Here is a 13,257-nt window from a genome sequence, read left to right on the forward strand (position 1 = left end):
CTAAAGAAACTGGTTCCTTTCAGCAACAATTGGTATTTAGAACCTGAGCCTTCTGTACACGGTGTTCTCTTTGCTGGGAGTACCTTGAATTTTTTTTCATACATTTTAAAGCAAAAGATAAAAAGAATAATGTAAGGAACTTCTAAGTACTTACCTTTCAGCCTCAGCATCACTAACATGGCTGGTCCAGAACCCTCTATAAACTCTGTCCTGTTTCCTTATGTGTGTTACTTTGAAACACATGTCTGAATTTTGCTTATCATCTGTAAAGGTTTATATTGCTAAAAACAAAACAGAAACAGAAATTTTAAAACCTGCACACCCCTGTGATCATTACTATACCTTTAAAATACCTTTAAACTGGGAATTTTAATCTCAAATACTCAGCATTCAGACTTTAAATGGTATCTCAATTATCATGACTGTTTCTGCAGTTTGAGAGCCAGGCTCCAAATAAAATTTAATTTGGCTGATATGACACTTAGACTCTCCATCTTTCCCTCACCGCCCCCACCCTTCCAGTCCTCTGTTTCCCATTTACTTTGGCTCGCTCATGTTTTACTGCTTTCTTCTCCTCTCCCTCCCATCATTTGTCATTCCATGCACCCTCCCTTCTTCAAAGTTTGTCTTGTCACATGCATATGTGTGTGCACATGTATGTGAATGCTCCTGTATGTGTAGGCACACGCATATGTGTACAAGTGTTTGCAACTTATTCCTGCTACAGGGTCTTTAAAGCAAACCCAGGGCTTGCTGAAGCAGCTAACCCAGCTAGCCATCTTGTCAGGAGGATTCCCTGTCTTCTGCCTTTGGGGACTTGGAATACAGGCAACTTTTGCTCACACCCAGGGATCCAAACTCTGGGCCTCCCAATTGTAGAGCAAGTGCTTTAACTGTTGTACTATCTTCTAGCTGTGTGTTCAAAGTTTATTGAAAGAGCCTTGTAATTCAATGCAAGGTGGATCGAACCCTCTGACTCATTCTTGTCCCCATAGTACAGTTAGTTTAGCATCTTCTGTGTATTTGTAAACTAGTTGACATTAGTTCTATTGGATTTAAGTTCCTGGTTGTTTTTCTTGATTTGGTCTACATACTTTAGATATATTGTCATGTGTTGTCTACTGGGGATTATCTGGCTATCTTTTTTTTTTTTTGTCTAATTAAAGCTGTTGTTCAGAGCCACACCTGACTCCATAAATTTGTTAGTGATCCAAAAGGATGAGATTCTAATAGTTTCTTCTTTTTCATTTATTATGCTGGACATTTCCTTTAAGAAAACAATTATCACAGGGCGTTAGTGGCACACGCCTTTAGTCCCAGCACTGGGGAGGCAGAGGCAGGTGGATCTCTGTGAGTTCGAGACCAGCCTGGTCTACAAGAGCTAGTTCCAGGATAGGCTCCAAAGCCACAGAGAAAACCTGTCTTGGAAAACCAAAAAGAAAAAAAGAAAACAATTATCAAGATGGTTGCTTTTTCCAACTATATAACTTTTCAAATTTAGTTTTTGTTTTCTTGGCATCTGTTATCAGTGACCAATTCGTGTCTCTGTGTGTTTATAAAAAGAGCATCGTAACCCATGGGTTCATACATGTTTAATGATACCATGGGAAAAATCTCTCTGGGCTTATCTAGTGTATTTCCTGCTCAAGACTTAAAAGTGTCTCTTTTTCAAGTGTCCCTGGTTCCATTTAGTAGAAGTAGAGATGTCCGTCTATGGCCAGGAAACTAGGAGTGTTCAATTCTCTGGGCTGACTTTCACTTTTCAGTGAAGATGTAGATTTTCGTCTTCTGTCTTCCATGCTGAAAAGTGTAGTTCTTAGGAGAGGGCAGGTGACAGCGCTTCCACTGTCAGAAACATACTTGCTTGTTTATTCTACATTAGCGTGCAACAGTCTCTGAATGCCAATGGCGACCGTACTCAGGGTGAACGCTTCCGAATGATTTTAAAGTTGCTTTTCTCCATCCCTTTGTATCCTTGGGATATATCACAGAGGGGACTTGATACAGTCAAGTTACTGACTGAGCTGTAGCCTTTTTAGGGTGGTTATTCTCTGCTGCGTGGTTAAACTGCCAACTGCATATCGGGTTGGGTTCATTTGCTTTGGTTTATCCTCAACTCTTAAAGGCTGCTTTTTTTGAAATATTATTTTATTCTTTAAGAGTATCAAATAGTTAATATGACCCAGAAAGCAAATATAAATCAAAGTAAAGTAAGTTTAAGCTTTTACCTTTGACAGACCTCCCCTGTTCAGGCCCTCCTTTTACAGAGTCCTTTTTCATTTTTTTTTAATTCTAAAATATTTATATTTTTATGTGACAAGTGTTTTGCATACATGAATGGATGTGCACCATGTGTGTGCCTGGTGCCCACACAGGTCAGAAGAGAATGTTGGATCCCTAGATCTGGAGACACAGATGGCTATGAAAAATTATGTGGATGCTGGGAACACATCTGCATCCTCTATAAGAACAGCCAGTGCTCTTAACCAGAGCCATTTCCCTAGCCCCAGAGACCCTTTTTATTTTGGTACTGTTTTATCTATCCGTATTAGACTACTGCTCAACAACGTTTCTCCATTTTGATTTTATTTTAACTATAGGAGACCCTAACATAATAATGCAAGACATACTTCCTAATTCTTTTTCTGGATGCACACTTCTCTACTGTGAGGCCGGCCGCATCATAATTTATAGAAGCAGTCCCTTAGTGATAGGCATCTGGTTGTTTCCAGGCTTTCTCATAAATTTTGTGGGATCTGTTTTGAGTGCCTAATGGGGAAAGTAAAGGAGTTTTCAAGATTTGGCTTAAAGCAATGATCCACACTCCCAGATTCTCCTTGGGAAGAATAAAACTCTCAGTTTGTGATAGTCCTTGTCACAGAAGATGAAAATCCTTGAAGCTGTGGGCAGGGGGCGGATACTAATTAAACAAAATTGAGGTGTTACTGATTTTTAGGTTGCCCCCCCACCCCCGACAATGAAATAAAATGTAACCTCTGTTTGAAGGTTTTAGAAACAGAACTTGGTCTGTCATTACTTTTTCTATCAAGTTAATTCGTGTTTGACTACCTTCTCGATTTTGTTCATATTGTGCCCAAGTTATGCAATACCCCCCCCCCCGACACACATACCCCTGCCCCTGCCACCACCAGCACCACCACCTTCTTCTGTTTCAGTCTTACCTGGGAAACCTTTGTCAGTTTTGCTTGACTCGAACTCAGTCTATAAAATATTTGAAAGTGCCTTTGCTGTGATTAGTACCATAGTTTGGGTGGCTGTTAATCATCTCTGCATTTGGTTTTCATCTGCATGTACCTGTCCATATCTATAACCAGGGTTCAGAAATGCCTTCTATGGGTGGGCATGTTGTATCGTTCCCATTAAGTCTATACCGCGGTTGATGAAATGAATATTTGCTGGTGCCACGTTGAAGCAGATGTCTAAACAGACAGAGCCGTGAGTTCCATTCTGTAGATATACTTCCCTTCCCCTGTAGATAAAACAGTAGATTTTATGTAATGAGCTGCTCTCTGGTGACCTCATTTCTCATTCACTCTGCTAGTCCTGTGGCATTGGGCATTCTTTGTAAATTCTTTATGGTCTCACAGTGGATTCACTTTTTTCTCTTACATTTGGAGATTACATTCAATATCTCTCAAGGTGTAGCCATCTGCAAACTTAGCTCTATTGTGTACATTGTGTCCATGTCATAATCTGGAAATGGTGCTGTGTAACTGCTACTCATTTCTGGAGTGATCTTTGTGAGCTAGATACTATCACCCCTAGTTTTCAAATGTGCAAACAAGTTAGATGATGGAGCATGCTAGGCCCTGACTTTGTGAGCATTTTCTGCTCTTGATTTCCAACTTGAATCGAAAGTGGGAATGGTTAGTGAGGAAAAGACTCAACTTCAGCATTACTACTAAAGTCCCTAAGATACCCCCACCACAAGCTGTACTTCACAGCCTACAAAAGAAGGGTACAGTTAAAAAAAACTAGCTCACAAGTTGATGGTGTATAGAAGCCCTGAGAACCTTATGCATTTTGGAAAAATTTCATTTCTTTAAAAAATACATTATTCCAACAGTAAGGGGCTTTATTCTTGCTGAAATTTCAGTTTTTTCTCAGCCAAGGAACTGAACCACCTGGTTTGTTTTTTAAAACACACACACACACACACACACACACACACACACACACACACACACACACACAATATCTGACAGGAAACTTCATAAATATTTAAAACAGCTGCTATGAATTAAACATTGGAAAAAAGAACCAACTCTTTTATTAAGCACAATGTTTAAATAAATAAATAAACAAGCTCATGACATACATTGCTAGGTAAATGAAATGTTTGTACTAATAACATTTCAGGTTTCTCTAAACATTTACCTTGGGTAATACTTTTAGGTAATTATATTACATGGCTTATTAGACCCAAAGCAACTGATTTTAATGAAACACTTGAACTGTTGTGTTTTTAAACATGTAAATGGGTAGATATGGTTGGTTCAGCCATTCTGGAGACAAAGCCATTAGCAGATATAGAGTCATGTTTGAGAAGAATGGGACATGTTTTATGTAAATCTCAGGGCTGATGATGTGGCTGGAGGACAGATGTTTGCACAGCACTTGCGAGGTCCACCAATGCCTTTAATTAACGAAAGCTCAGGACATCAGAGGACATAGAAGAACACAGTGAGAGTGAATGCAGTATACGTGGGACAGACAGCTAAAATCTTAGTACTTGGCAGGTGGAGATAGGAGGTTCTTGATTATGAGTTATTTCTGGGCTGTGAGAGAGACCCCGTGGTCAGTAAACAACAGAGACAACACTGGTGAAGTAGTTTCATATAGTGGTCGTCTCTGTGTGGTTCTTTCTGGGCTGTAAGAGAGACCCCCCTGTCTTGCTAAACAACAGAGACAACAGTGGCCACCCTCTCTGTGTGGGGTGTATGTGTCTTCATTCCTTCACTAGACAGTGGCAGAGCACTGATGCATGCTACACCTGAGAGACACTGGGGCTGGAGAGGTGATGAAGATGTAGCCCGGCCTTTGAGGGGCTCACTGTGCTTTGTCAACATGCATTATTCCTACCTCCCTAGGGGATGAGGAAGTTGAGTAGAACAGGAAAGTTGCCTGGACTTTCAGGCAACAAAAGCAGACAGGAACAATTAGAGTCTGATGTCTATTGTCTATTCGGGCATGCCTGAGTCTTCCTAAAAGTCTGTTTCCCCACACTTAGAGTATGCCCTGATTCTTACCCTGGTAGAACTTTTTGCAGAATATAATGAGATACTATTTATCAAATATGAGTATTATCCTTGTTTTTTTCTTTCCTGACATCCTTTCAGGAAAAACAAAACCAAAAATATTTTCAAATGATTTTTAAAGTTCATATACACACAAAAATAGAGTAATATATTATTCATGTAGACAGGTGTCTATATCTCAGCACTCTGATGGAGAGGCCCAAGAGAATCAGAAGTTCAAGGCCAGGGGAATTTGAAGACAACTTTGGCTACATGAGAGACCTTTTATCAAATGCACCCATATATTTGGTGCAAATATATCTGTGTATGTGCACATGTGTGTATACATGTGTGTGATGTGTGTGTATATGTTTGTATGTATATTCATGTGTGTAAATGTATATATTCATGTGTGGTGTGTTTACATGTGTATATGGGTATATGTGTTTGTGTGTGTACATGTATGTATGTGTGTATACTTAATACTTTTGAGTACTTACCTGTGTCATTGAATCCTCACCCTGTGAGGTAGTGTGGTAGGATCTGTGGTATTTCTATTTTACAGATCTCTCTTTCTCATTCTCTCTCCCTCTACCCCTAGTCTATCTATCCCTGCCCTGTCTGTCCTGTTCCTCCTTTCTTTCCTCCCTTCCTACTGTTTTCTGACTACTAGGATATGAGTTTGGCTGAAATGTGCCCCCTGCCCCCAGTTCCCCTATCCCCACTGCCATGGACTGAAACTATGAGCAAAAGTAAACATCCTCCCTTAAGTTGTATTTTCTCAAGAATCTGTCACAGTGATGAAAACCTCTTATAATAGTAAGTGATGGAGACAGGATATGTCACCTGCAGGGTAGCTCTGCATTCTCAACTTTGAATTGCACCACGGAGGTCAAATGAATGAATACTTAAAATGTACTAGACTCTACCTTCCATGATGCCCCTTGCTGTTTTAATATTTTCAGAGGAAAAAAGGTACTACCAGAAGTTCAGAAAGATGTCATTTCTATTTATTTATTATTGTTATTGTTATCGTTACTATTATTATTATTATTATTATTATTATTATTATTATTATTGTAGCAGTCAGGCTCTCTGGAGTTGAGTATATGAGAAAAGCTACCCAATCTCCAAAAGTCACTGATGTTCTATGTTCTGTTGACAAATGTTCTCTCAAACATTTATGTTCTCACAATTCCGTTATGGTCTTAAAATGATTTAAGACCTCAAAAATACTTGTGTGTATGTTAATTGAACTATGGATACATGAAACGTTTCAAGACAGTCTTAGTGTGTAGTAGCTAGGCTACCCTGAAATTCACTATGTAACCCGTGTTGGCTCTGACCTTACGGCAATCCTACTGCACCAGCCATCTGAGTACTGGAATTACAAATGTGAGGCACCATGTATGATACTCTATTGATATTTATTATACCAGAAATTAAAATGTCAGCATGGGACTATATTTCAGTAGTAGACTGCTGGGTGAAGAGAGGCTCCTTGCCAAGCATGTGCAGACGCCAATTTTAATTGTCCATATGAAAAAAAGAAAAGAAAAAAAGAAACCTGTACTTGAGTTCTAGTACCAAAAATCTGAAGTTGAAAAATCAAAATACTACATTAAAGTTAACTATTATTGGCATACATACCAGTTTAAAAATGGAAATAATTCTTTTTACATTATGTCTGTTGGAATATGCATGCCATTTACTTCTAGAAAAGCCCATCACACACTCAAGAGAGAATTAGAGTAAAAAAGAAGGAACTATGGTTTAGTATTATTAATAAAACTAACTTTGGGCTCATAAGCTTGACCTCTTGGACTAATTGGTACCTACAAGGTTCCCTGAGCCACACTCTGAGAACCGATGCTTGAAAGGGAATCTTAGCAACTTAATGAAGGAATTAGGGCAAACCCCAAAGAAACAGTCTTGATGACATGATTTTTTAATTAAACTACTGGAGAATGAGCGTTGTTTTATTCAGTAAACACAGTGGGACTATAATTTGTATTAAATATGCTAGATAAATTTGTGCTTTTATTCTGTGCCTGATTTTCTTATATTTAATGTGTTTAATGATAAAGGAGGTTAAGTCATTAGGAGATGAAATTTGAGGAAGGCACAAAACAGCAGAAATACCAGTTATAGATCCTTGATCCTGAGTGGGAACTTGGTCTGTGTATGTTCAATAGTGAAATAGCAATAATAGCAGACACAAAAGTAGTTTGGTTGAATTGACTATTTAAGCTTCACAGTGGTCCTCTGAATGAGGGGACCTTGTCTTTCTCCCTTCCCTCTTCCTCTTTCTCATCGAATTTGATAGAAAGGTTCAGCAGTTGCACAACCCCATAGCTAGTAAGCAGCTGGGAACTGATAACCGTCTGGCTCTAAAGTCCACGCTTCCCCCACTCTAATGGTGGATAGTCTTTCTTTACTCATCTCCTTGATTCCTTATGACAATTAAGGGAGCATCGTGCATATGGAGGATGCCTGGAACATTCTAAGGACATTCTCATGAATGCAGTTCCTTTTTCTCTTCCTTGTTTATATTCGGCAGACCATCTAACCTCGCTTCCTCTCTGATCTCCTCCTTAGGGTCCCTGCCTGACATCTAACTTTTGGTTCTTGAGGGCCATGAAATAGAAATCAATTTTCCTCTTCTCTGATCCATTGTATTACTTGGTTTAGCTTCACTTTATGTCAGACATCAGATGTGAATTATGTAACTCTCCATACATGGAGAGTTTGGGAGCTCTCCATGATAAAAGTACTTTACCTTCTGATTGCAACACCCTACCATGACTTTCATTGTCACTCAATCTTAGTATAATCTTTTTTTTTTCTGTAGTTAGAATGCTTTCTCCTTTCATTACAAAAGGGACAAAAGAAGTTAGACACTGATAACCTTTCTATTGTTTACGTTTATATATTTTTTCATTTTTATTGTTTTAGAGTTTCAGACTGCCAAAAGATAAAACTGGTACTACAAGGATTGGGGACTTGGCACCACAAGACATGAAGAAAGTTTGTCATCTAGCCCTGATTGAACTCACTGCCTTGTATGATGTGTTGGGCGTGGAACTCAAACAACAGAAAGCTGTGAAAATCAAAACAAAAGGTAAAGTTAGATTAGGTTCCAAAGTAACAAAAATAGACTTGGCTCTTGTCTGGTGTTCTTGGTGGTGGGATGGAACACCAACCAAACAAATAAACTGAGACTCGAATACATCTAGACATCTAGAGTTCCAATTCTCAACATTGCCTTAAACCTTTTTAGAAATTGATAAATAAAATATGCAGCCAAATACTTTAATTCTCACAAAAGGGAATTGTTACTCAAGGGATTGTAATGCTCTTGTTTTCCCCTTTAGAATGCTCTATGTTTGAGAAAGAGCCCTTTGGCAAACATGTCTATTTTCAAAACCAGATCTCAAAAACAAATGATTTTTAAGGGGTTGGTGTTGAGTTATTCCTGTTGTTATTCCTTGATGAAATATGGGAGTTAACAATCTGTCTTTATGTTCACTTTCACTCTATTTTTAAATTTAAATTGAACTTCTTAGTATTGTGTACGTGGAATGTCCACAATGTGTGTGTGGACGTCAGAGTATAACTGTCATGGGTTAGTTCTCTCCTTGCACTATGGGTTCCAGGGATCAAGCTCTGGCTTTCTAGCTTGCCTGGTATGCCCTTTGATCCGAAGAGACATCTCATTAGCCCTACATTGTATTTGTAGCTATTCAGCAAAAACACTTTTCCCTGTCAATAAAATCATGCAGTACCACTATATCATGCTCATTTCCCATGTGTCATCCTGATGTTGCAAGCAGCTTGCTTACCTACTACACAGCAGCTGACTAATCCTGAAACATGATCAAGAACAGATGCCTTTAGTCTCTGCTTCTCTTATTTTCTTGGTCTGGAAATCCAGGTAAGTAATTCTCTATTGACAAAGCTTTCCCATTCTGGGATCTCTGTCCTCTTGTTTAACCTTACGGATGTCTCCTAAAGAGGCACTGGGAATGAGGAAGATTGAGTTGCTATGGTAACATGAGCCAAGACAAGTATGTACCTGATTTAAGTTACAGAGAGTTTCTCTGTAGGACTGAAGTGTACTGTTTCTGTCCTTTCTGTGTGTCCCTGTTGTGGTGGACCCTAAAGACCTCATTCTGTGCTCAGTTCTCTGGAGTGTTTTGCTTAAGGCTTATAATGGTGACTTTGTGAGTTCAATGGTGCTTCTGGTTTCTCCTGAGTCCCTGTGAAGAATGAAGACTTTAAATGCTTCTAGCAAAACTCATCATGACCTTTTCTCCAATGAGAAAGTAGGAATACAGTTTGAATAGCTATGACTGCATGCCCAAGATTTGAAAATGGCTTATGGAGGTGTTTTTGTTGCTGTTCTTGTTGTTTGTTGTTGTACTTTCTGGTTTTGTTATTTGGTGAAGAGAGAAATATTAAAATGTTCTTTTAAGGCTGTGACTTTTTAAATGGAAGTAGAGGAAGTACTTTGTAGTTTTCAAAAATGCCTATAGCTTTTATCCAGGATACTTGTATCTTGAGTGTTTGGGGTCTTGAGAATACAACTCCTTTTGATGATCAGACCAAAAGGCAATTTATCTTTTTAAAATGGCTTCTTTGCTGGGCGTTGGTGGCGCATGCCTTTAATCCCAGCACTTGGGAGGCAGAGGCAGGAGGATCTCTGTGAGTTCGAGGCCAGCCTGATCTCCAGAGTGAGTGCCAGGATAGGCTCCAAAGCTACACAGAGAAACCCTGTCTCAAGAAAACAAACAAACAAATAAATAAATAAATAAATAAATAAAATGGATTCTTCTCAGTGTTCAGTGTCTGTCCTTAAACCACAGGCCAGTCCCTTCTTGTCTACAGATGAATGTTATTTACTTGATTGTGCCATTCCTAAAGGACAGAGCCCTTGCTTCTGTGGTAACCATCAACCTAGAAGAGAGACAGATGGCATAAGAGATGAGTTTAGAAAATGTACAAATATTACCCATCATTACACACACACACACACACACACACACACACACACACACACACACACATCCACCCCCACACCCCCACACACACATGCGCACACACACAGAATTTAAATGTAAGAATACTAGATATCTACATTTTTGATCAGGACTGTAATTCTCAAAAAGCAAATATTTATATTTAGCTGTATCAGGGAGTGTTCAATGTCCATTCAACAAGGGAGCGATAAGTGGTGTTTGATTATACGTCAGAACTTTTAATTTGATTGCACTTCATCAACTGTTCAAATAGTTTACATGTCCTCATAGTTATGTTTTATGCAGCAGTTTGCTCTTTTTAATTACCATCATTTGTTTAGATACTTATCCCTGCTGGATTGTTCTAGAATATAGAGCCATGCTTTGGCTGTGTTGGCTTGTGTCTACTTAATGGCTTCATGGTATAATTTCCTTAGTAGGTACTCAATAAATAATCTGATCAATAAGTTACAATGTAAGGAATCTCATATTTTCAGTTTTTATTACTATTTTATAGGTGGATGGAAGTTAAGAGCTTGTGTTTTCTTGTTGCAGATTCTGGTCTTTTTGGTGTTCCATTAACCATGTTGTTAGAACAAGATCAAAGGAAAGCACCGGGAACTCGAATACCCTTGATCTTTCAAAAAGTAAGTAGGTCTGAACTATCCAATGCATCGAGAACATACTTAGGCTAATAGTGACATTTTACACTTAGACTGTGATAATAAACTTCTCCAGTTGATATGCTGTTTTATTTTATACTTTGATTTTCTATTCAGGAAACAAATTTGTTTTAAGGGCTCATAATTTTTATCTCATGGTGATGCTTTCTATGATATTACTGTATCTATGATTGCCTGGCATCATTTTCCTGTCTTATATTAGCTGCTTTTGTGTAATTGAGATTTCAGTTCTATAATACATAGGAGTGAGAACTGTGTATAAATTCCTAGGGAATTGAATCCTCATGAATATTTCATGCACGTATGTATTTCTCATGCTCTCCTATTTGCAGTGAGGCTGTCCAACTTAATTTACCAGTGCCCACGTCCAGAGTAGGCAAAGAAAGCATAAAGTAGAATTAGAAAATGATTGCTAAACTATCAAGTTGCTTGTGTAGTCAACACTCAATTATTCATAAGGAGATTATCTGTAGCAATAAAAAAAAAATTCACCTCAACCTCTGAGCCATCATTGTACAGGAGAACAGATTACATTTGATAAAACCTAAGAAAACACAGTAAGGCAGGCAGGCCCAACAGCCATGGACTACCCAAAAGAAAGATCCTTTGCAACAGCCTCAGCATATTAGTGTCTATAATTTCTCAGGACAGTAGAGATGGTTTTTCAGTTGACTGACTCAGCCAGTCCTAAGGCTCACTCTATTTGATACTCACTGTTCTGTTCCAAATCAGTTTCTACCCTTGTTAGCCACTTGCTGTTAGTGCTTCACTATTCTTTCCTGTCATTGCATCCAGACTTGTATCTGACATGTCTCTTGATGAGTATTCTGTAGGGGTTTTTCTGCCATTGTCTGTTGAACCATGTCTATGTTAATAGTCGACAACTTATTCTGATTAAGATAAAGAAGCTAGCATATAGAGACTACATATTCCAATTTGTTTCTTATGAAGTTACTATACAAAGATGCATTGTAAAGCTCCGTTTTTGCAAGCTCCTCCAGCATCAATAGAATCTATAGCTATATCTATGTCTGTCTCTACCTGTGTATCTCTATCTATACTTATATCTGTATCTATCTATGTGGAAAGGTATCTTTTAGTTATTTTATTCATGCAGTAGGAGATATGTGGAACACGACACCAGGACAGCAAGTTGGGCAAGAGATGATGCTGCAGTTTTGAGGAAGAACAGCTTTGTTGCAAACCTCAGGCTTTGCTTCGCATCTTTACCTGGTGGGTTGGGGTTCACCATATTGCAGAGGGTGACCTGCATGGCTTAAATTATGCAATTCAACACTTGGTCCCTTCTAAAATGATATCATCACTGCAGCATCTAGATTGGTGTTTGACTGAACCACTGAGCACACAGCGCTAACCAGGTTGGCACACACAGTTCATCATCACATGGGGGAGTCTGAGTTTAGTTTCCTATAAGGTTCAGTGATGCTTCCTCAGTAGGCAGAATACTGACTGCTTGTGGTCTCGCAAGACAAAAAAAAAGTCTGTTTTCAATGTCCCCCAAATTTTGATTTGATGTATTTAATTAGTTATTTTATGATTTTGTTTCCTTGAGCACACCAGAGACTCCTGAAACCTACTATTTTGAATTCATATTTCAGTTTTGTTCATATTAAAAATAAAAGGCCCTTAAAGAGTTGAAGGCTAGGCAGCTCTCACCAGTTCTGTTTTGTGTTATAAGAAATAAACCTCAGAGATGTGTTGTGAGGAGCATCGTTTGATCCAGGCCACATTCCCATTGTCTGTCCTTCCATTTTGTAAAATGGGAGGGGCGGGGAGACACACTTGATTTGCAGAAACATTTGCTCCCAGACTCCAGGGGGTCCGTCTTTAATGTGAAGGGAAAGTATCTGGCAGGTGGCACTAACTAAAGTTATCTCCTATCAGTTAAATTCATCTTTTGTTTTTCTTACTCCTCCCCCACTCCAGGCATGGTGTTCAAACCATGTTCTTAAAAGGGGTTAGGTAAACAAAAATGTTCATTTTACTTTATGGAAAAGTGCATTCTCTGATCAAATTTTCAAATCCAACAATGTCCTTTTGTCAAGATGATCACTCAAATCAGTGTTGTGCCAAAGGGTCTGATTTTATTTCCACTTTAGCTTTCATGCCTCCTCCCCACACACACGATTTACATTTTGAGAAATATTATGGATCACTGATAAAGTATGGAACACACAAATTTCCCCAACCAGCATAATTAAGTATAGTTATTTTTGTCTATTTGAGGTCTTAAAAATTAAAAGCTAGAATATGTTTCCTATTAATATAAAAACCCAA

General features: G+C 38.6%; 1 protein-coding gene across 1 annotated transcript in view; it reads left to right on the forward strand.

The window, feature by feature from the left end:
• LOC100774646 (rho GTPase-activating protein 18) overlaps window positions 1–13,257 on the forward strand; it is a 142,520-nt gene that overhangs the window by 93,462 nt on the left and 35,801 nt on the right. Inside the window, exons 6-7 of the mRNA XM_027402874.2 lie at window positions 8,214–8,379; window positions 10,832–10,923. Of these exons, the coding sequence (XP_027258675.1) occupies window positions 8,214–8,379; window positions 10,832–10,923 (258 nt within the window). The remainder of the gene's footprint in view (window positions 1–8,213; window positions 8,380–10,831; window positions 10,924–13,257) is intronic.

The sequence above is a fragment of the Cricetulus griseus genome, chromosome 2, assembly GCF_003668045.3.
Source record: "Cricetulus griseus strain 17A/GY chromosome 2, alternate assembly CriGri-PICRH-1.0, whole genome shotgun sequence".
In the NCBI taxonomy this organism is placed as follows: domain Eukaryota; kingdom Metazoa; phylum Chordata; class Mammalia; order Rodentia; family Cricetidae; genus Cricetulus; species Cricetulus griseus.